At 45.6% G+C, this 24,007-nt stretch overlaps 1 protein-coding gene across 2 annotated transcripts in view; it reads right to left on the reverse strand.

Moving 5' to 3' along the window:
* LOC144105456 (putative diacylglycerol O-acyltransferase Mb3761c) overlaps window positions 1–24,007 on the reverse strand; it is a 322,783-nt gene that overhangs the window by 76,596 nt on the left and 222,180 nt on the right. For both annotated transcript variants that reach the window (XM_077638579.1, XM_077638580.1), the window contains 2 exons: window positions 17,860–18,373; window positions 1,914–2,199 (listed from right to left, as the gene is read on the reverse strand). In XM_077638579.1, the coding sequence (XP_077494705.1) occupies window positions 1,914–2,199; window positions 17,860–18,139 (566 nt within the window). In that variant the 5' untranslated portion in view covers window positions 18,140–18,373. The remainder of the gene's footprint in view (window positions 1–1,913; window positions 2,200–17,859; window positions 18,374–24,007) is intronic.

A 24,007-nucleotide genomic window follows, 5' to 3' on the forward strand; every position in this document is an offset into this window, starting at 1 on the left:
AGGTCCGCAGCCATTAAGCCACATTTGATCTGTCATCATGTCGTCCTGTTACCTTGCCTTGCCACCTCGTACCGATACTACTCTGTCAAATGCCGTCACATCAGCCGCTTAATTTCCTCGTGGAAAGGTGTGCGCTCAACACTCTATGATGCTGTCGCTACTTTTTGTGCTATAACTGTCGCAAGCTCTTTTTCGTCCGCACCGACGCGTCGAACTGTGTTGGCCACATTCTCGTCTTCCTAGAGGCATAGACCTGTCATCAGCAACGTAGGCGATCCTCGCTACCTTTCAACTCACTCGGCTTTAGAGCGCGCAGCATTTGCAAGAGCACAAGTGATGGATGAATTATGATGAAGGCGATGATATTAGATACTTAACGCGAGAGGCTATACGAGTCAGAACCCGCAGCGCGAGAAGGCGCGGCGATGGCTCAGTGGCCTCATGCATCGGAAAACGAAGCTGTTCAGCAGTCACTGGTTTCAATCCCGCTCGGCGCTAATGCATGGTAAAATTTTTCTTCTGCTGGATACAGTTCGGAGGAAAATTTTCGGAATGTTGTAATGTCTCCGAGAGGTTCGGCTTCATGTCCGGCTTAAGGGTCGCCGCGTTTTCCGGAGGTTGTTTGCCTGAATATCAAATTGCTCACGGAAACATCAACAAAAGGCATGAGGACTTCAACAGGCCACGTTACAAAGCATGTATAATGTGTTCGTTTTTTTTTCTTTTGCATAACTGAAGACCAGAACACATTGCCTCGGCTTATTCACGAAGTTCAATCTCGGAGATCTGTATCCGCCATAGAAGACAAATAGCCATGTTCTTGTTTGCCTGGATGCCGACTCTATAGTTCACTTCTTTTTTCCGCTTTCCTCCGCGTATTGTTGTACTTTCTGCAGAAAGTGTACGCGCACTGTTGTGCTGCAGCATGTACAAGCAAATAAGTAATGGCAAATAACTCTTCGAGCGCTGCATGGCTTGGCAACAGTTGCTAAAGAATGCTCCCAAGGTACCACGTTTGCTTACCACGCGTCACCAGTTTCGAAAGGGGTGTGGCTCCTGCAGTCTAACGTTTCCAGGACAATGAGCAACAGCTTTTCAAGCAGCTATTGCGGAGCCGAAAGCCTTCTGATGTATCAACGGTACAATGAGCATTATTGCACGAATAGCTGCTCACACGAGGCGCAGAAAACCTGTACTGATGTCCTTCTGAACTCTAACGCACACTATCGCTGAAGTACACCTTATGGCCTACGTTGGTCTGTAAGCCCGCAGCGCCGATGTTGCCGCTGTTATAGAGGTAGAGACATAGAGTCCCACGCAGGCTATTATTGCGCCACAGGACACTGGCTCACAGCAGCCATATTCCTTGCCGTCCAGACTGCGTACTCTTTAAACAGAAAGGTGTTAAAAGGGAGTAAGTTGTCCTCTATGGCGCTCCCTTTAGAATAGGAAGTGCGCTAGAGGACGCCATAGTCCCTTTTGTAGCGATAGCTGCATTACGGTAGCATTTCGAGCCTTCAGCGTGGCGGCTCCGCCATGCTATCGCGTGGTTGGTCCCGTGGTGCGGAGCAGCTGCCGGCAGCGCGCGCCGTGACTAATCACGTGGTTCGCCACGTGGTGCGGAGCAGCTGCTGCTGGGGCGGTGCGGCGAGCCGGCGAAACCGAGCTACAGCAGCTGTGCGCATGCGCCGTGTCAAGTGGGACGAAGACGAAGAAGGAACGCCCAGCGAAATGGAGCGGCGAAAGTCTGACTTTGCAATTCAACTGAGCAAGTTCCACTCGGCCAGCTGCAGCTATCGCGTTGCCGCAGGTTTAACCAGAGCTAAACCACCGCCAATTTTTTATTCCCACATAGGCGATTTCCTTTTCAGAGGGTGTGGAGGAGGAATTAATGGAGCTGAGCGGGAGCGTACCTGCGGAAGATGCGCTTCCCTTCGTCGTTTGTCTTGTCCAGGATGCGCTCGACGATGAGCTGCCCGAGCAGGGAGGCGGTGAGTCCCGGCTCCAGGAAGAGCACGCAGTGCGCCACGTGGAAGTTGAACTCGGTGTCGTGCAGCCAGTAGGTGTCCATGGGCGACACGAATCGCTTGTCGTCCTCGCACAGCACGCCTTCCCGGGCCGAGGCGCACGAGGTGCCCGCGTGGCGCAGCACCACCGCCACCGGGAGCAGCGACAGCAGGAGCAGCACCAGCGGCAGCCCTGCGGACGCAGCACCGGCGGGCATCACAAACTGTCCATCACGTGACGTCGCCACAACGCATTGTCTTTCAATCGTGTCCTTGTAATGACGGGATTGGCGGACTAGCACGAAACTCATCGCCGTACTGTGCAAGCACTAATTAATGGCCATGCATCACTCTAAGGAGAAAGAGAGTAAGCTGTCTTCTAGGGAGTTCCCTTTTATAAAATGAAGTGCGCTACAGGACAGCTTACCCTTCTTTTACTCCAATATGGGCGTATTCGATTTTAGAGTGTTGTCCCTCAGCACATACACAGAGAGGTAGAGAATCATTTCTGCAGTCGCGACAATCAAACCAACGACGAGGAACAAGTGAAGAAAGATGGGTGCTCCCTTTGGGGAATTTACCCTTTTCAGAGATATTAAGAGGTAAAAAGAATTTCTTCGGAGTTTCAGGGAATCTTAAGCACCGAAGTTGTCTCACTTTTTTTCATATCGACGGAATTATCAAGCTGCTCTAGGAAAAAAGGGCCTGAGATAATTTTCGTCCTAAAAGAGGGAATTCTCGATTATGGCGCGGTACGCAACTGCGAGAGGGCGTGCGTGGTTCAGTGAAGCGCTAAGGAGCCGCTCGATCCTTAAAAAACGCGTAAAATTCTATAACACCTTTATGGAAAATAGTCGAAACACTTATAATCCTTTGCCCTGGAGAGTGTCAAACAGAGGCTTCCAGGCTCTAAAAGAAAAAAAAAATTATCGCTGTATATGCCTAGTTCCCTGATTTCGCGTCGCCGTTGACGCCGTCCCGTGAGCATGAGCCATTCCCCAGCGCAACAATGAATCAGCGCTGACAGGCTCACAGTAGAAACATAGACAGCTGTCGGCAGCACATACGTAGTCTCGACCCTCAGGCGGATGCCAATACGGCCAATGAATTCGAACAGGCGGCCCTAACTACGATACTACGGCGGCGCGAGTCCGCCCCTACTATCATCGTCCACTACGAATGTTTGTTTTTCATCAATGACAGCGGCAGTTAAGTTCAGTGACAGTGGTAGTCTTGCGTGGCGTGACCCCTCGTGGTGTAAGCAGTGCAGTTTCTCTAGGCAACCTGTCGTATAATTCTTTCCATAAGGAGCGCTAGACTGTGATATAAAACTTAAAGGAGTTTTTCATATATTGTGACCGATGGTCTAGCATGAGCTCTGAAAAGTGCCAGCTTGTCAAACAGGGAAATTCGGGCGGTGTACGCGTAACATGATCACTTTCCCATGGACCGTATTTTAATGCGTTACATGAACCTTTGCGATTAGCAGGCACTGCTGGACGAGTGCGTTTGAAATTTCGTTATGAAAGGCGCCAAGAGTAAAACGCAGACAGAGAATCATTAAAGGGACCGAACACTGAGCTTTAAACGCAAAATTTACTCCGGCAAAGCGGAAAGCTTGCTGTCTAAGGTGCTCGATTTCGCAACAGTGTTGTGAGAAGCGCTGTAGAAGGTTTTCGCTGAGTATTTTTGAACAGTACATATGGCCTTTGTGTGTATCCAGTTGCTGGAAACTATCGTCAGAGAGCGCGATCGGAAATGCACGTTGGGATAAGTGATGTGCCAAAAACTAATATAAATCTCACAAGTCGAACAGGAATTAGACATTTTTGGTGTAGAGTACCGTCCAGTTAAGTTTTCACATCCAAAGCTGTTATGGTACAGTGATGTAAGTCTCGTCGACGAAAGTTTTGCTGCACTGTGGTTGCCACTACATCCAATAAATGCAAAGTAATGTGGCGCCATCTAGTGAGAAATCTAAAAGCCATCGTAGACGATGTGAAGGGAGCGTTACTTTTCATCGAAGCGGGCACTGGAGAGCTCGTTAAATACTGACTACATGAAGAACCCTTTAGAAAGTAGAACCATTGCGCACTTAAAACGTACCAGCGATATTTTGCCAAAGCTGTAATCACGTGGTGGCATAAACTAATAATGCGAAGGTTTGACCCCAAGACTCCACTTCAGTTTGTTTCACCCGATTTTCAAAGCCAGGTTGAAATTATAAATCTCGTTTCCTCGACACAAGGTACGACCTTTACATTTCCACTATAATTTCAACACACCATTTGGCCAGTGGTCGGTTTCTTTATTGGTCACGTCACTCATGAAGGCGACGTGAAGAAGACGTCATCTACTATGCGAGCGACGTGAGCTTCACTTTTGGCAAAGAAAGGGGGAAAGACAGTCACCTCGGGGTTATGTAGAAAGGAAAAAATAGGACCTCCTCCTCCTCGGCACTCTTTTCTTCTCAGTTAGTACTGCTGACCGGACAAGTGATGCCGGGTTTCAGCCGTAGCTAGACAGAGCAGTGCTATCGACCTGGATCGCATACCTTCAAGTCCTTCATATAAGCCTAGAACAACCATCGCTTTTAATAAAAACATTTAAAAATACGACCGCTTTATTCCCGTCCCGCACTATTGCCCTCTCCCCACCACTCTCTGCCGACCGTACAAGTGGTGCCGGATTTGAGCCGTAGCCAGGCAAAGCGATGCTGCCAACCTGGATCGCTACCATTCACGTCCCGCATAGAAGTCTTTCGAGAAGCCTTTCTTTTTTTTTGGGGGGGGGGGGGGCACATAAAAATGGGAACGTGCTCCTGCTCCACCGCACTCTTCCCCTTCCGCACCCCAGCCTCCACTGTTAACCGAGCGTTTTTACTGCTTTCGCATTAAAAAGAAAAAAAAAGGCAACCGCTTGAACTTATCTGAAAAGATGGGCAAGTATTAGAAAGGTCTCCTAAAGTTGCCCGCATAAAGCTATGAAAGAAATACGTTAGGCGGTATACATTCAGGATGAACCGTTTATGCTATCCTCACAGGCCGATGTAGCCTCAATAGAATTGTTTATATCCCGGCCACACGACAACTTCTAGTACCTTCGAACAAGAGCAACGCAAAGCGTTCAAATGAGTTCTATTGTGAGAGAAGGACGCCAGTTGTAAAGTGATTTTCATAGGTACCACTAGGGGCCCATTAGGCGCTGGTTATAGAATGCTTGCATAGATAAAGGAAACTGCCCAGTGTGCACGCGCTGCCGAGTTTTGGGGCTAAACTCAGTGAAGGCTGTCGCCGTGCTGCTGCCGGTCTTTTGATAGTTAATGCCTGAGATTTACAGATAGGTCTAAAGCTGAAACGCTGTGGCAACCTTGGCTAGCACAACGATTGCAATGGGCGTAGAGTCATATGTCTGGCTAAGATCAGATAATGATAACTTGTCATACAAGACTGCTACACTGACACACACTAAAATACAGGACGACAATCATGCCGCCTGTGCTGGTCATCCTGTCTTTGTGTGTGTCAATTTAGCGCCTTGTACCACAGAGTAAGCTGCACAAGAAACTAGCCCGGCAACATGCCTTCCTTACGTCAGATAATGAGACGCGACCGTTACGTGACCGGATATTCGCGTGTCACGTGACCAGTTGTTAGTATATACGGCACGAAATGCACCTGGTGGGCGGCCTCTAACGGCATTGACTGTAAAATGCTTTGAAATAGCAAAAAAGCACTTTCGTGCAGTTTGCGAACACGAAGAAAGGAATAAATGGCGATTTTTATGGAGAAGCAGAGCATTATTTAAAAAGCCGCTTTTTAAACACACAAAAAAAAACCTAACTGTTTGTTGTGTAGCAATATTCTGGCCAATGGCATACAGAACTTTTGAACCGCATTGTTTGACGGTGAGTTTAGTAATGGCACTTAACGTGGATGGTGGTGGTGGTGGCAAACTTTGTGCACTAAAGAGCTTTGAGTCCCCTGAACTAAGAGCGGCCCTCAGCCCAGGGCACCTATGGTCTTGGCTTTCCACTGCGCTCCTGAACCAGCTGTCTTCAGACCTCTAGGCTTCAGCTGGGCAGCACTGCCTCCCACTGCTCAGGTTGTGGATTTGGGGTTTTCAGGTCGGCCTGCATGCTTTGGCAAGCCCGTGTAGTGTGATACAATGTCGGGTATTCAACGCATAGCGGGCATTTGTTTGGGTGTTATGTTTGGTGCACGAGTACGCGGGTACAAGAGGCTGATGCTTTGGTACGTGTTCGTCTAGAAAAGCAGGGTCCACTGTGAAGCAAGAGCGCGGCTTCAGGCTCATTCTTAAAAGCTCTATGCACATTATTTTCGTTAGCAGTGAAACCTACTGTTCCCTACTAAGCATTACAATGAAACAGCACACAGCATGAATGCTCAAAGCATAATCTGAAGTTTTGTTCCGGAGGCATTTCAGATTAAAAGAAAATTCTAAAAAAAATTTAAGGAGTATTGCGTTATGCGCATCCGTGTTATCTACTGTTTCCCTATTGTGCTAAGTGTTCTCGAAAGCGCAATAATTAAGGACCATTAATCCATGCTTTCTCACTCCTTGGCCCTTACAAAAATTTCTTTGACAGTCTATAGACCATCCTTACGCTTTTCTCTATAAAGTCTGCAGACTTTCTATAGACAAATTATATAGAGTAGTCTATAGGCAATACAAATTTTATAGACAGTCTACACACAATCTATAGGTTTGTGGATATACAATTTTAATAGACTTTTTTCTGAGACATTAGAGATACTATGAACAGAAAAAATTAAAATATCTATAGGAAGGCAATAGTCAATAATAAGCCTAGAGATCCTCTATAGACCGTATATAGACAATTTTTATAAAGGTTAATGCCATACACACCGGTTCCACAGGCTGAAGAATTGAATGTGTATCCTCCACATTCAGAATGAAGTGTCAAGCTCAAAGTATTGGTGCCCTGCTGTTGTAAATGTCAAAAAGTGTTGCAACCAGCCATAAAGGATGCACACAAAAATAGACTACATGATAGCAAAGGAAAATGACTTGACTAACAACTAAATTTTTTTTTCAATAGCCCACCGAGTAACAGCCACGCATGTGCCAAGTTAGCAAAGTAGTCTATATACCATAACTTAGAACATGAAATTCCTTTACGCGGTCGGGTTCGAACCCGGGAACTCCGGCGCTCGACTACTGATCCGGAGTTCCCGGGTTCGAACCCGACCGCCGCGGCTGCGTTTTTATGGAGGAAAAACGCTAAGGCGCCCGTGTGCTGTGCGATGTCAGTGCACGTTAAAGATCCCCAGGTGGTCGAAATTATTCCGGAGCCCTCCACTACGGCACCTCTTCTTCCTTTCTTCTTTCACTCCCTCCTTTACCCCTTCCCTTACGGCGCGGTTCAGGTGTCCAACGATATATGAGACAGATACTGCGCCATTTCCTTTCCCCCAAAAACCAATTATTATTATTATTATTACCATCAGCGCCATAGAGAGGAGAACTTACACAAGAATAAGCATGTTTAGTTGCCAGCAAGGCATTAAATATTTCTCTCGCCTTACGTGTTTTTCAGAGGCCCGGAAAGAAAATTTCACCGAAATGTGAAGTACATTCAAGGCAAGACTACATTCTTCAGCATCAGTTTCTGTTCCGAACTTGCGCACCCATACACACGTTGCCCTGTCTCACCTGCGCACATTTTTCCACACGTCATCGGAATGTTATAAGTGGCTCCCGTTTTGCATTTTATGTAGCGAAGCACTAAAAGAGAATACAAACTGTGCAGCGCCAACGAGCTCCTGTTTTCGAATTTCTTTTCATCGCCCTTCCCCTTAGTGGCAACAGAAATGCGGTAGCGATGCCTATGATACAATCATGGACGACTCTGGCGTAGATTTTTTTCGCCATTCAGGTATAAGCACCATTAAAAGAAATTACAATAGTGGAGCATGTGGGCGACGCGCTATTCGCGCTCCTTTTTATTACGATTTTGATTTTTTTTTTGGTATTGCAGCGTTTCTTTTATCCGCCCGGTGTAATCTGTGCACGAAGATATGACAGCTCTGATGGAGCTGAATATGCACATAATGCTTTGGCTTTCTGCGGCTTTACTTTTCTTCACGGTGGGCAAGTTTGTGCGAAAAAGAAACTACTAAAATTTTATTTCTTGGGTCACTAACATATTTGCTCTTTTTTTTTGGGGGGGGGGGGGGGGGGGGGCGGGGGGACATTGCCATTAATCTCCTTCAACATATATCCAACCATCGCTGCCATCATTCTTGATGGGAAGGCCGCATCAGACAAGCGCTTGGCCAGCGTACTGACGCTGATTGAAACATTAAGGCAGCAACTTTTTCATGGCATTTTGGAGGCAAGCGTTATCTATACCTCTTTGATTAGTTTCATTATAACCATATCTCCCCAGTTATCCTAAGTGAATGTTGACCCAGGCAGCAGTGCGCCTAGGGCGTCAATCCGCGAAGTGATGATGGCGAACCTTGTAAACTTGTGCAAGTTTCCTCGGGAAACGTATTCGTAGATTATTGTATCCTAAGCCTAAGAGCGCCGCACATGCAATTTTGAGTTAAACCTCTCTATAATAGCCTTTTAAGCCATTAGATTTAATTTTAGTTTTGCAATAAACAGCTGTGAGTGCGCTTTTTCTTGTATACCAACGTGTCTTTCGCGCGCTGCCAAGCACATTGAGCCTGTAGATTCTCGTGATCAGCTGGCAACGTTGATAAGGTAAATTGCAGGAGGCGGATCAATCTTCAGTAGCTGCTGGATGTATTTGCACAGTAAAATACTAAAGAGGCAACTCTGGACTTGGACGGTAAATTAAGGAATGATCTGCGCTCAAACTAATGTAACGCACACCCATGTGTCCTCACATATGTAAAGATGTTCCCAATGAGCAGTTAAACCATAATTCGCCGGGTACGTAAAGCACCTCTTCATCACAAGCTCCGTTGATGTTATGCTACCTCGCTGTCCTACAGCCCTAGCCGGAGAGAGGAGCAGACCGTGACGCCGCACTAGAATATACGCACAATACGACGCTGCTCAGCAGCTACTGCGCTGCGTTAAACCGTTGCAAACGGGCATTCGGCACGCAGCTCGCTTCCGCATCACATACGAGCGGCCCTGCACTCAGGAGGAGTAAGAACCATTAATTACTTCCCTCTAATTATGCACCCTGCGAGGGGTGTTATGATTACAAATGATCCCGTCTGTGCGAATCTCCGCAGAGTCAAAGAAAATGTGCAGTAAAGCCACCCGAACACAAAAGTAAAAGGAGGAGATTAGCTTAATGTAACACTCGGGCGACTCGTCACGTAGGAAGAAGCCGTTATATTTCGTCGCTGATGTAAACGAAAACGCTGCGAACACATAACGTTAGCTGTGTATGTGAGTGAGAGTACGCGTTCTATGTTGGGTACGCTTCCGCAGAAAATGCGGCGGCTGCGTTTTTATGGAGGCAAAACGACAAGGGGCCCATGTGCTGTGCGATGTCAGTGCACGTTGAAGGTCCCCAGGTGGCCGAAATTATTCGGAAGCCCTCCACTATGGCACCCCTTTATTCCTTTCTTCTTTCACTCCCTCCCTTATCCCTTCCCTTACGACGCGGTTCAGGTGTCCAACGATATATGGGACAGATACTGCGCCATTTCCTTTGCCCCCAAAAAACAATTATTATTATTATTATTATTATTATTATTATTATTATTATTATTATTATTATTATTATTATTATTATTATTATTATTATTATTATTATTATTATTCCGCAGAAAATGGAATCACAAGGCCACCTAAACCTCACACCCACGAAGGACCCATTTTCGACGGAATTCAGACCGTAGAAAGTACCCTAAAAATTTGTCAGCAGCAGAAACTTATAGCTAACTGCCGAAGGGTGTAGACTTTCGACACTCATGTAGACGATGACGGTCTGCACAAGTAGTCTGCCTACATTGATGTAGCCTAAAGCTGACATTTGTCGGAACCAAATATCAGTTTTTGTGGACCTAACTCTTGTATCTAAGTGTTGAATAGTACGCACTCAGGCTTGTATATCCTCCTGTCGATCTTCACAACTCTGTTCACGTCAGAGCTGGCGGCTTTTGATGTATGTTTTTGGTAATGATTCAAACAAGAATCATCATTCATTGTCGACGTTCTCCAGGCTGCACTTCCGTGTGTATAGTCCAAAGAACTTAGTCACGCGACCACGAACAGTAGAGTTTAATCGCATACGTAGTAAAGAAAGACGCGTATGCCTTCCATTGGCCGAGATGTGATCACGCGATCCCGAAATGGTGACGTCATATTTTTTTGTTACAACATAGGTGCTATGCGCTATTGCTGTTACTACTAATAACAGTTATTATCAACGTCATTGTAATGAAACAAACTATATAGTCCCAGCAAAGTGCATTGAAACACCTGCTATCAGCTAAATCAGGAACAATGTTAATTAATCCGTTCACAGTCACATGTACGCAATATCAGTTCTCGGCAGGCCGCGTAATAGTTAATCGCGACTGCCTCATTACAAGTAAGTATGGGCACCTGTACTTTAAGACTAGCCAGGGTACAAACTAGTGCAATTTACCCCATGTCCATTTTGCGTGCGAAGACTTGAGAGTAGCTTCCTTGCACCTATTCTCCGTGATGAGTTAGCCGCATGTTAGGAACATCTACCTATAGCTAATGGCGCTCTTTTCGTTCATGCAATGACAGCTGTGTAAGTGCCCTCTCGCAGTACTCAAGCACTCCGTTGTCGGCGTCACCTTCGTCACCGGCGAGGGCTACTCAAGCAGCATTTGTTCGTCACTTAACAAACATAGCTGGTTTTGTTTTCCAAATAACGGAGGGAATATTTCACAGTTGTGCTGAGACTGTCACCGGAATGCGGATTAGGAAAGGTCCCTTGTGCTGTTCTCTACACACATATAGACCAACTAAGCAAAGTGGCTCCAAGCACAGATGGAAACTAATGGCTTAGCTTAAACATACAACGATATATGTGAGAATGGTTACTAAGGCGCAGAAAGCAATAAAAGACATTCTAGAGCTATTTCACTCGCGCGGGAACAGCTTTCTATGAATTTTCCGTATTTCTTTTCAAATGAAGCAGTTGTTAGTAACGCTTATCATTTTGTCTGTCTTTGACTGCCTTCCCTTCCGTACTGTCGTAGGCGAATACTAGGTGATTACTTTTCACCTACGTCTCGCCAACCGGCCATGCCAAGAATTCCTTCGATACGGCCCTCTACCTATCCACCTATGTGCGTTAATGTTTGCTAAAACGGTCCAATTTTCACACAGGTTTAAAGCTTCCTATAAAAAAAAGAAATTTTTCATGCTGACCTCGTTGGAGGCCACGGGCATGTCGCCGAAGAATTCGGAATTCGTCGCGCTAAGTTTGAAAAAAAGTAAAAAGCATGGTGCTGTTGAACAGCCCGTGCCGAAACGTGCACACCGCAAAGCCATTAAGGGCTTCGAGGGACCTTTCGCACTTTGTCTTGCGCAGGGGCAATTATAAAGCTACGCTGCGAAACATGAAGTTTACAAATGGAGAGAGGGTTTTTCAGGGAAAGGGGTGGTCGCAATGTCGGCATTGAGAAATCGCCGGTACAAACTGCCAGCCTGCTGTCACGTAAGGAAAAAAAAAGGTCATTGGAAATCGCAAGAAAAAAACAGAAAAAATTATACGAATAATTCCGGTCTAGAGATGGAAAGCTCGTGCTCCTGCAGCGACCCGGTTTCGCCCTCGCTCACCGGAAGGTGGCAGCAGCCCCGTCGAGAAATGCGCCCCACCGCGTGCGGCGTTGGCACTTAATGGGACATGAGCGGCCATATTTTTCCTCCGCGGCCGTCGGTTCACCCTAGCCGAAACCATTAACAACGCCGCCGCTGCCAAAATGCCTGGCGTCACTCGCGGTTCACTCTTTGGCCTCCCCGTTTCTTTTTTTCTCTCTTCGTTTCATCTTCTTCTCTTTTTCCTTCATTCTTACCCCTACACTTAGCTGGTTGTACACGATAACAAAGCAACAGCTGCGGTGTTCCGGGCGCTGCTCAGAGAGGCTGTCGGAACCGTAAATCCCTCTTTAATGAGAAGGAATGACACATCCACTCCGGTGCCTAATGGAAAAGTTAAGGCAGCCTCCGGAAGCCGCCGCTAGGGGTCCGGTTGGAATAAGCGCCCTCTCGCATCTAAGCCGCCTCTTTCGCGCCATCATTTTTTTCTTCCTTTTCTCGACAGCTTCGCGTGTGCCTCAGTTCACCCCTCTTTTACTTCCACTGGATTCTCACATGCTCATTTTGCGCCCGCATTTTTGGAGGCCTTCTTTTTACGCGTCTTTCTGGAGGGGCGATCGTTTTTCAGCAAAGCCGCGGCAGGGAAGCTCGGAGCAGGCATAGTGTCGCTGAAGAAGCCCAACTCGTTCAAGCACTCGATAACGAAGCACAGATTGGTAAGAAGCGTAAACGGCGCAGGATTTGCGGGATAAAAGGCACGGTGCCGTTAAGAAAGCAATCGTGCGACGCTTGCTACATGCACGGACTTGGAGGGCCATTAAAGCATGGCCGTGCTCTGTAAGGAAAGGAAATGTCGGAGAGGTACCTAACGGCTGCGTTGTGCTCCTCACATCGGATGCGGGCAATTAAAATGAAAGGAATTCGTTCGACTTCTATCGGCTAAACAGGCTGTGAAGTCAAGGTGAGACTATAAATAAGGACAGTGGCTGTTTCTATGTTTCTGTTGCCCTCACTTCCTACGTCCTACTTTCCAGTGGCCTGTCTTTAAAAAATCAGTCTCACGCACTTCATGCTCTACTAGAACGTGCGCGTGAAATTTAACTTAGTGATAGTGTGTAATCGAAATGTTTTAGACGCTACGGATGGGGAATGTATATGACGGTAGCAAAAACGTTAATAACAAAAAACTGCAAGCCTGCTGACGGGAGATCTGCAGGTATTTTGACTGTTATAGTGAAATGTTACAATATATGAAAAAATGGCGTTCAACACTCTTTACCATAGAAAAATACTTTTGTCCAGAATTGTTGTGTTTGGTCATAGCCTCTATCACAGGCTTTGCAGTGCGAACCTTGAATGGGCTGCAGATTATAATTATAATTAGTAGGAGTACGTCATTCCTGATTTTTGTTTTGAGTGATTTTATCTTCTGCCTTAATTAATTTGTCCAGTACGGAAATGAGCACACAATAATGCTACTACACGAGGGAGGTTTCGACTTGTGCCTTTTGTTTAAGTCATCAGAGCTCGTTATGTACCAACATAAATATGAGTTTGGACTAAACATATTCTTGATCCAGTGCTAACTAATGTGCTCGGGTTTTCATTAGAAATCACATCGTTCTCTGGCCTAAGTGATCACGTGTTATTAAACATGCACGTCAGGATCATTATTAAACGGAAAGAAAGGAACAGCGCAAAAAAACACAAAACAAAACAAAGGACGAGGTAAAGGAAGAGACAGGCAGGCGCTTTCTTTATCTTGTCCTTCGTTTCTTACACCTTTGATTTCTTTCAGTACGCATTACTAAACTCGCCCACTATGCCATGTTGCTACATTAATAAACGTTTCAAAAATAGAAATAAAATATTATATGATTACAACGGCGCAATTATTGATCCCATTACTATAAATAATCTTCTTTTCTAGATATTTTCTGTAATTCTGACGCTCGCAGCACTAAGGAAAGGTGCAAGATTTTTCTCAACAAACTTGATGAACTAGCCCACACATTTATTCCGCTATATACAATACAGTCCAGCCCAAGAGCCCTGTGCACCACAGAAATATTTGACTTAGGTCAAACCTCAAAAAAACCTAGTATCGTTTAGCTAAGAACGCCCGTATGGAAGAACGATGGATGTCATAGCTGCCGCTCATCCCAGCTTACATTAGCTATTTTGCGTCCGAAGTTTACTTCTAAGAGTTACGCCGCCCTCAATACGCATTGAAACTTCAAAAATTTTTAGAATCGTATTAACCCAAATAAGAGCTTCACAATTTCCTGAAAACTCACAGGGCCAAATCGTTCCCAACGATAACTGGCCCACGTTACTGAAAAATATAGTCTTAAAAGCTTTTCCAGTGCGATTACCTAACAATTTCCAGTGCTTCCCGCTGCGAACAATAAACCATGCCTCCAACTGCACCCGACAGTGTTGGCAGTCAGAATGTTAAAAACTCCTTGAAAAAGTATTCGTCCCCCGTCATTTTTGCCATTAAATTAAATTTTTTTGCCGCCACCAAAGCACTGATGTAGGAAGCCTCGCAAAAGATTGAAAAATCGTGAAAGCAGTGCTAGTCTTCAAGTCAGAACAAGCAATGAGAGAAGAACCAGCTATCACTCCAATTCACTCATAGATATCGCGTGTGTGTTTTAGAACACGTAATATTTATTAACCTGGCAAATTTCCTGGAGTCAATTGAAAATTCATCACTTCTTGGGCCCTCGAAGAAGTACTCCTGTGAAACCAAGCTTTTCTTTAGTGTACACAAGATGTATGCCTATTTTTATAACTGCGTTGACCGTTCACCTTGTGTGTCGCGCTCTTACGCTTGAGACGCCCCTGCGCCATTAAAACCCATCATCATCATCATCAGTTCATACGCATATTGTGTATTACTTTTCGGGGCTTTTGACAAGGTGTGTCACGTGTTCCTATTGAACTCGGTCAGATTAATCTTGCTGACCACGTGCTAAATTAGTATGAATGCTTCATCATTAACCGTCAACACTTTGTAATAGCCAACTATTAACGCTCGTCCTTAATAACGGTTACATGTAACTGTATTATTCCTTCCGTTATTTGTAATGTACAGTACTCACGGATTGAAATAGGACATTCGGAGCGCGTGGCCGTCGCTTCATGGAGCGCCGCCCGTAGATGCTCATGGAACCAAGGTGGTGCATTGTGGTATGGCGCGAGGGGGAGAACATCTACAAAGCAGAATTGTTCCTTCCAGTCGCCAACGAGCCGGCCTGTGGTTTACCACATGCCTGCGTGGCACTGCAAGGCTTGCGCTTCGAATGTCCTATTTCAATCCGTGAGTACTGTACATTACTGATTTGCCTTCATTTTGTGTCCTCCCTCCACTCCCCCTCTGTACTTATCTGCAGTGATTACATAGCGTACTGCTGAGAAATAACAATCTACGGTGGTACGCAACCCCTCCAGCCAGTCTAGAAGAGAATCCCTGACTAGCGTCACAATTCACTAATGGAATTAAATGTTCCTAAATGTAAAGTAATGCGACTAAGTCAGGCCTCTGGTAGCTCTGTTACTTATTTTTTAAATCGATTAACGTTAGATGTTGCAACACCTTATAAATGCTTAGGGTGTTGATATAACAACCAATTTAACATAGGACCTACACAGTTGTAACTTCATCAGTGGCGTTATTAGTGAACAAGGAAACAAAACCCGTAACTCTTCACCATCCTCCACTTCATAAAATCTGCTTTTGTACAAAACACTGGTCAGGCCGAAATTATAGTATGCAGCCTCGATTTGGAATCTTAATTATACTCTTTAATCCATAAGCTAGTAATGGTTAAAAGTAATTCAGAACGTTTGCAACTACAACCGCACAGATTGCATAATTTGCAAATTTTTTTTGGAATCGTAACAAAATTCGCCTAACCTAGCCTCCAGCGAAGGAGCGTTTCGCCTCTGACTCTTTCATAAAACGTTCTCACATTAGCCCAAGAGTTCACGTCGTCGCCACTGAACGTATCATTCTGCCGCAACCGCCGTCACAACGCAGCCTTACAGACATATGTCACATTACTTCATGTTCTGCGTCCTTTTCTAAAGAAATCACTTGATTAGAACCATGTTTGTCCATCGCCAGCAATCACTGGTAACACACAGTTTCCTTTTTTCAGCAGCATTTAATGAAATAGAGCTCGCTAAAGTTGTATCACTGTGTAACTGATCACCTGTTATGTTGCTAATCGACTGCATTAACCCACTCCCCTGTATAATGCTTCGGCCTTGAGAGTATAGGCCAGTAAATAAATACCCAGCTGTTCGAAATTCGTGTAGACATGCTGGGATTAGGAATGCTTATCTTGATTAGTATATTAGTCATGAAAAAGCTGGAAAAAGATGAAAGCAAAACATCCGAAAACTCTTGACAACAAACATGAATTAAAGCAGAAAGTTCACCATTTCAGCAACCAAATAAGCTGTTTTATACTCCAGTTTCGTCAAGATTTCTTTCTCTACGTTTGGAGCCTATACGATAATAAAAATTCAAGCATGCAATGGTCGCTCATACCCAGAAAGTATCAGATGAGGAATCCATATTAAGAATCGCTTTCAAAATTAAGCACAAAGCTTTCGGCCAGATAGATGTTATTCCATTGAACTGTGACACTGATTGCGAGAATGAAAAAACTGTGCAAAAATAAAAATTACCTAGCCACTGAATTAAATAATGATAACCGAAATGGCTATAAAAACGTCATAAAAATTAAAATTTTCATGAAAGAAATGAGGTTTAAAAAGGAAGCGCTTTTTTTGTTTGCGGTGCCAAGTCTGGATTTACAGCGAATGAATAGAATAGCATAGAATGCAAGAAAAACAAGACAGCAATTTACAACGATGATAAAGTTCTATAGTTTCCTAGAGTTGTAGCAGACAACGGAGGCAGTGAATTGCTGACTCAAACAGTATTTCAAAACAAAAATAGAGATATGAGTCGATAAGTCCTAGAATGACATAGCGCTCAAGGTCAACGCAGTCGAACCTGTAATATGAATGAAAGAAGCGCTTTGCGCGTCGAACACTGTGTTGCAGTCAGCACGCGTTGTGTGCACAAAGACCCGATGAAGACATTTTTTTTTCTTTTTGAAGTTATTATGTTGTCATGAAGGACCGGCTTGAACATTTCTGGCAAACAGACAGGGATTAAAAACAAAAACAAAAACACATGACACAGCGCGGTAGCATATATTTTGTGACAACCAGCACAGGCAAATAATCAAGCCCAAAACACCAGGTTGAACAAAAATTTAGGACGGGGCTTAAGAGCATACCTACGTACATTGAATGCGAAAGCAGTTTTTTTATTTTTTTCTGTCTATTTTTCTGTATTCTTTAATTTTTCTCTTTTTTGTTGATGGAAAACCTACTTATTAACCTTTGTTCGCTGAGCTGCATCGGGGTTTCGTGGACCCTTTGCTGCGAGCTCGCCTCGCAATTTTGAAATTCCTGGGTACAATTCCCCGCACCTTCGGTTGAAATTTTCTTTTCTTTTACACCGCAGTGACGTCATCTGGAATTTTTGAGAACACTGCTGTTGGTCAGCACTGACGCCAGGTTTCGTTGTAGGTAAGTCATACAACGCTCTTGCATTAAAATGAAATCTTGACGAGATGCTCATACCGCCGTCCCTCCTACATGTTCTCCGCTACGTGCTGCCTTTCTTCAATTTGTTTGTTTTTTTTATTTTCTCTTGTATTTTTTTGCGTCTTAAATTACGTTTGCCTTCCGTCTAGACTCCGGTCATTTGATTAACTGTATGTTTCGTGCTTGCCTGCTTTGTTGTCGTTCCAACTTGGCTGCTGCGATAACTAGATGATTTGGAACCAATCATTTAATACCCTGCGCCTGTGCACTGCAGTATTGTCCTCTCACGGTTTCTTCTTCGTGCTCCTGAACGTTTAGTCTTTTGGGAGAACTATGGTTCGGGACCAACTATCTAAAGTTCAGCCTCTGGACAACGCAGCAGTCTCCAGTCGTCGTCTATTCTTTACTCTTGCCAGCGGCAAGTGGTCCAGTGACCCGCAGTACTCACCGATGATGGCGCACACGGACACGAAGGCGACAGAGGCCACGAAGTACCAGGTGAGGTTCCTGTCCACCGGGTGGGTCAGGAGCTTGATGGGTGCGCTCCGCATGTATCGCGGTATCACCACGGGGGGCTCCGGCTGCTGAGACGACTGCTGCTGCTGCTGCGACGGCCTGGATCCGGTCCCAGAGCCCCCGATGCTGGTCTGGTCCAGATCTATAATCACCTGGCGGTGGTCGGCCACGGAGCCCCGGCTAGCGTAAGGTGGTGGCCGGCCGTCCTCCATGCAATCACCGGTGGGGTCACCGGGAACAGCGGAGGGCCATGGAAGCGGCGCCGACGACTTGGTGCAGGTAGACCCCACTGCTACTGCTGCTGGTGCTGCTGTTGATGGTGGTGACGGTGATTTTATCCAGAAGACTTCTGCTGCTGGTAGTATCGTACGGAAGTGGGTTTCTCCTCCGGCATTCGCCGTCCGGGCGTCGGCCCCAGCGGTACGGCCGCGTCATTGTCATGGCTCCTGCGAGACAGAAATGAAAGACGTCGATATTACTTGGTCCTTGTTATCAGCCGAATCAACGTTATCAGCCATGCGATAGTCAGGGTTCAGTTTCAGAGTATTATTTGTCTCAGATATAAGCAGCAGAGCTTTCTTAAACTTACGTACTAATTACTGTATGAGTGGTAGACTAATCATGCTCTGCTGTACCCCTTTGATTGGTGTTCCCACACGTAATCGTGTCTGGCTGAGGCAGGCCTGCATGTGTACAGCTGTTCAGTTCAGAGTAAGCGTTTTAGTTTTTCATGAATTCCCATCTCTGGTAGGCTCACTACATAGAGGCGAGTTTCCAAACATTCACTGCACTACCTCGATTGTCCGCCGTTCCGTGCATCTTACCACCTTTCATGCGCACTACGTTTTTTAATACTCTAATTCACAAGTGGCTTTACACCTTAAGCGTGACATAACTCCACCTCAAGTTTCATTCTTCAAGATTTTTAGCTGTAATATAATCAACTGGCGTTTGTACCTGTTGTTATCTCAGACATGAGACCGCAATGCAGCCCGAAAACGAGTAGACGTTTTCATTTTCCGTTTTCCGAAGGAAGTGTCGCTATCAGCTTATTTGCATATTTGGTCAACATGCCACATTGGAACTCGTAAACACGGCGATCAGTGGATATATTAGAGGCAACAGAGTGAACGCTCAGGCGAATGCGCCAAAAGTTTTTTTATCACCATGACGCATGCCCCTGCTGGAAGAAATACTAGACGAGAAATGATTCAGACAATCAAATATCGAGAAGTTCGAGGATTAGTGAAAAGAATATCCCAGAAAAAAAACTCCTGATTCTGCTCGAATTCCAGAATAGCTGTGCTTTACTGCTGCGTTGCCCTACTTGATAATTCACACAAAAAAGTAAGGGATTATCACTTACGTAAGGTTAAGTAAGGTTAAGGCGAGGTGCGTAATGGCAAGTAAAGGGAATTACAAGTGCTGTATAGTAATACAATTCTGTAATTTAATATACATGGCTAGTCAGGGGCTATAAGCCTACACTCTTCCGTTCTTTCAATGTCGAGTGAAATAAGGCAGGAAAAATTTTTTTCACTGGCCACAGAAAAAAAGCTCATTTTGAAAGCGAGTTCGCGTCCACGAAGAACATGCTGCCGATTCACTTGCTGAGGCCGATAGATTGAGCTACGCATTTTTCTTAATCCTTGATACAATGCCAACTTACACCAGTGATTTTGGCAAAGCTGTACTCGAGCTGAGCTCCTGCGCCTCATTTCCTGATTCTAGACATTAAGCTGCATGCTCCATCAACTTTCAAAAAGTCCAACCTCAGCGGGGACGCCGCACATAAACACGCATTTAAAGGTCTAATAGCCGCAAACCGTATGAACATGACGGAAAAAGCGCACACCATCTTCCTTGAAGCGTACCCGTCACTAAACAAGACATACGCTCTAGAAAATTCAGCATTAGCCGTTTGCTCACCCCACTAATGTTTTGCAGCTTCAGATGACATAAAATAGTACACTTCCCACGTGTCCGGAAATGAGGGACGATACGAAGCACGTGACATGGACATATAATGCAGGTAGTTCCCTTTTTTCCATACCCTCCTCCTTCTCTTGGAGTGCATATCTTCATTCGGACTTCACAGATCGCCGATGTATGCCCTCTCAAAAAGTGCGCTCTCTTTCACAAGGCCAAAGTAGTGGCCTCATATGAAGTGGTTTTCTTCCTCCTACCACTTATCGTTCCAGATATACTTCCCTATAGACCAGATTCTTTTACCCTCGCACGCAGGCTGCCGGAGCGCTCCTACACTCGACATCAGTCGCCATCTGTCGGCGCGCGCGGCACGTTGGACTGCGGGCGGGTCGCGCCGGCGGCTTCGTAGAATGCGTGCTTACGTGTTCTTCGCTTCCGTCGGTGATGCGCTTTATCACGTAACGTATGTGTGTGCTGTGCATAACTACTCACATTTTACCAGGCCGTTCTACGGTTATCTGACACACATTGTTACACATTGTTACACACATATCCGAGGGTAGTCTACCAGGAAGGTGCGGATTGGTAACAGGTACTTGCAAACGCATTTCTGCGCTGGCGTGTCATTTGTTGCCGTCTTTTACGTACGCTACCAGGTATGATAATTTTGTGCATCAGAATGTATATTCATTGGTATGACTCGATGGTGCAGTGATGTGCAAGCGGTAACCGGACCGGCCAGCTGCAGACCGAAGGTTGTCCAGGCGAAGCACGTGTTTTCAATCACCAGTACGTCTTCGACATCAGTGCGCTGAGCTTGCTATTGTACCTGTTAAACACATTTCGTGCACAGGGATGTAAGCACGACCGCTACCAATTTAAGTCGCTATTTCGGCATGTGTCTCATATTGGTGTCCAGTGAAGTTGAACTTAGACATGATTTTCGGAGCTGCAGACCCATTATCCTGGTCGCCATTGCGCTTGAAATAATGTGCAGCTTTACGCGCCTAGTGGTGTATGATATGCTTGAAGGAGTCCCGTGGCTAAATGACCCAACTACGACTGCTGACATCTCATGAACCGCTAATATACGTATATCAGTACACAGTTAGCAGACGACTGCTGAGTGCAGCTTTCCGCGTGGCACAAGCTGGAGAGAGTTTTCATCGCTGTCATTGTGTGCAATATGGAAAATAGTGCAGCGCGTCAATTGGGCAACTGTAAAGTATGAAATGACCAAAGAAAACGTCCATCACTCAGCCATTCGCCCTTTTTGTTTGCATTCCTCTTCAGTCATACGCTCAAAATGCAGAAATCTAAACACCTCGTCGGTGCAGTGTAGAGAATTTGTTCGCATCTCCGTCCATATTACCCAGACAAAAATACATGGGCCCTCTTGGGCACTGTGCATTTTCCCCCTCTCCATTGTCCGGACAGCGAGTTTCCGTATTAACGAGGCGCAAATACATTGAAAAAGTTCAGTCCCCAGAAAAACCGCACACAATTAGAGTCGTCCATATTAACGGGGGTCGTATTAACGAGGCGCGACTGTACTTTCATTTAGGATTTAAAATTCTAAGGAAAGATTACTGCAGTTATTTAATGAACTCAACCCTTGTTGTGTAGTTTTTATGCAGTTTATAATGAGTACAAATGGGCTTGGATAAAATAAATACAATAAAAAATATATGCATAAATAGGTTTCACAAATTGAGGAATCACAGCAGAGCAACCGGTGCGCATGTTCATGGAGCAAGCGAAGTCTGCATATTAGCGCACGCAAGAGCACTGGCTCGGCGTTTGTGCACCTGTCACAAAAATGCAACAAGTGAAAACCTTGCAGTAATCTTTTGCCCTATCGCCAACGAGGCGCAATCAGTTTTCGTGGGCCTCGAGAAAGAAAACGCGGGCGGAGTGGCAACGTTGGTAGAGGGTGGCATCGTTTTTATATACCAGCACCGGCCTGTAAAAAAATGTAATTGCACCCCTGTGAGCAATAAACAGGCGTGTAAATCGCAATTACACTTTGAAAGATTAAAAAGCAGACAGGCATCAGTCTTTGCGAGTACAACAAACGGAAACAGCCCGCGCGATAAAAGCGAAACCAACCGCATCGCGCGAGCGGCTGATGACGCGCGGCTGTTATCAAAGCGCAAAATTTGAAAAACCAAAAACCACTCAGAAAGAGAAAGAAAACAATTTCTTCTACTCGCACAGAGCGGAAGCATCTGCTGAGCAAAGGATCTTCAAAAGGATAGCTCGTTTTCCAAAACCAAGAGTCGGCACACTGATTGTTCAACCTCGACCACTCGGGGCCCTAAAATTCATTCGCAGAATTACGTTTTCGACCCTCGGATGTTAAGATGGCTATTTTGAGTAAAAAGATGCGATACTGACGAAAAATACTGTTCAAGTCAAAGAACTCTGAAGTGCGCCGAGGGCACGGTCGGCGTCGTAACGAACGCTAGCGCAGCTCAACAGCGTGATTCAATATGGCGGCGCCATTGAAGTTGTCTCCACCCTGAACAGAAGCGCTGGCATGAGGCACCGGTGCTCCAGCTGCCTATTGCAGCTGCCGGGTGCCTGGCGCCATCTGGCGCCCTTGAGGCGTTCTACACATGCGCATGTCCGGTGGGCGGGCTCTCGATACTCCGGTAACGCTTACGGTAACACAAAACACGTTATGCTAAATGTGTCTACTATAACACCAACTATTAGAATGAGTTGCTATGATAATTACTGTTACAGAATTTGAGCATCTTACGAGCACAGCATAGAGGCTGTGCAGTTGAAACCTGCATACACTTCGTTCTCTTCACTCTTTCCTTTTTTCTTTTTTCTGCTCTTTTTTCCTTTTTTTGCGCACGCTCCGTCGAATGAATTGCAACTCACTGGCCCTTCGAGAAATTTTCTGTGTACAAACAGTTTTCCGGCCAGGCGCTTGTAACCTCATCGCCGTCGCATACAAGCTTTCTCTAGAAGGAAAAATTGATGGGTGGCACTCGAACAGTGACCATGTGAGAATTTTGGAGTGAAATATTTATTTTTATTTATTGAATGGAGGCCATCATTGCAGACCGCAGCAGCTACTCCTACTTACTAAGTGCTACCCTTACGCAATAATTAAGAAGCAGTCCACCCAAGTGGCAGAAAGAAAATAATAGCCACAAACGGACGAATACAGATAGGAAAAAGTGCACGCTGAGTTCATGGGTTTTTTGAAGCGGTTGAAAGTTAACGTCGCATGCGTCCACTCCTGTATCGGTCTCTTGTCTTTCGGATGCTCTACGGCCTCACAGAGTATCAACCAACAAACCCAAGCTTAGGCGTTATTAAGTATCTATCTGAAAATTTTCGCCCCCTGCGCACGGAAGAAAATGCCTTAAAATTTCTCACATGTCCGTGATCGTCTAATGTGCGCGTGTTTTCGCAAGATGGCCGTTTCGAGAAAACGATGCCACGTGGCAGCAGCCCGCCGCCTGAGCCTTTACAACCAGAGCCACACGGCTGCGGCCGTTATGGCGCGGGGAAACTTGGGACCGCTTTGTTGACCAGGCCAAAATAGATCTTTTCAGGTCGCTCTAGGCACGTGGCTCTTGAGGTGCACCAATCCCGCGCGGGAGTACCGTTTCCGAACTCTCCCAATTTCATAGAGCGCGTACCTCCCTACGTCGATAGCGCCGAACATGACGTCGGCCGTCGAGCTGTTAGCGCAAAGGTGCGCACCCTTTGAACTCACTACCCACAATAAGCAGGACATGTCACCTTTTCGGATAGTCGGCAACACGTACAAAGCATTTGTTACAGCCTTCTCGGCGCTTTCAGCGCGTGCGCACAAAGCGAATGTAGGGTGCAGCTTGTAATAGCAGCGCTTTTTACACTACTGCTGTATCGCAGGAGGAGGAAAGGCTACACTCCAAGCATAGAAGGAGTAAGAAGGAAGTAAGCTGTCCCCTAGAGCACTTTTTTTTTTGCTTCCATATAAGGTTTATCCGTGTTTAGAGTGTAGTAACAATTTCAAGGGACACTAAGGAAAAATTCAACTTGGTTTATGTCGATTGGTTAAAGTTTATATAAGTGACAAATGCGCTGCTTTCACTAGCAACGGAGATTTTATAAGTTACAAAAGGCTGAAAGAAATGGAGTTCAGG

Source organism: Amblyomma americanum, chromosome 9, assembly GCF_052857255.1.
Source record: "Amblyomma americanum isolate KBUSLIRL-KWMA chromosome 9, ASM5285725v1, whole genome shotgun sequence".
Taxonomy (NCBI): domain Eukaryota; kingdom Metazoa; phylum Arthropoda; class Arachnida; order Ixodida; family Ixodidae; genus Amblyomma; species Amblyomma americanum.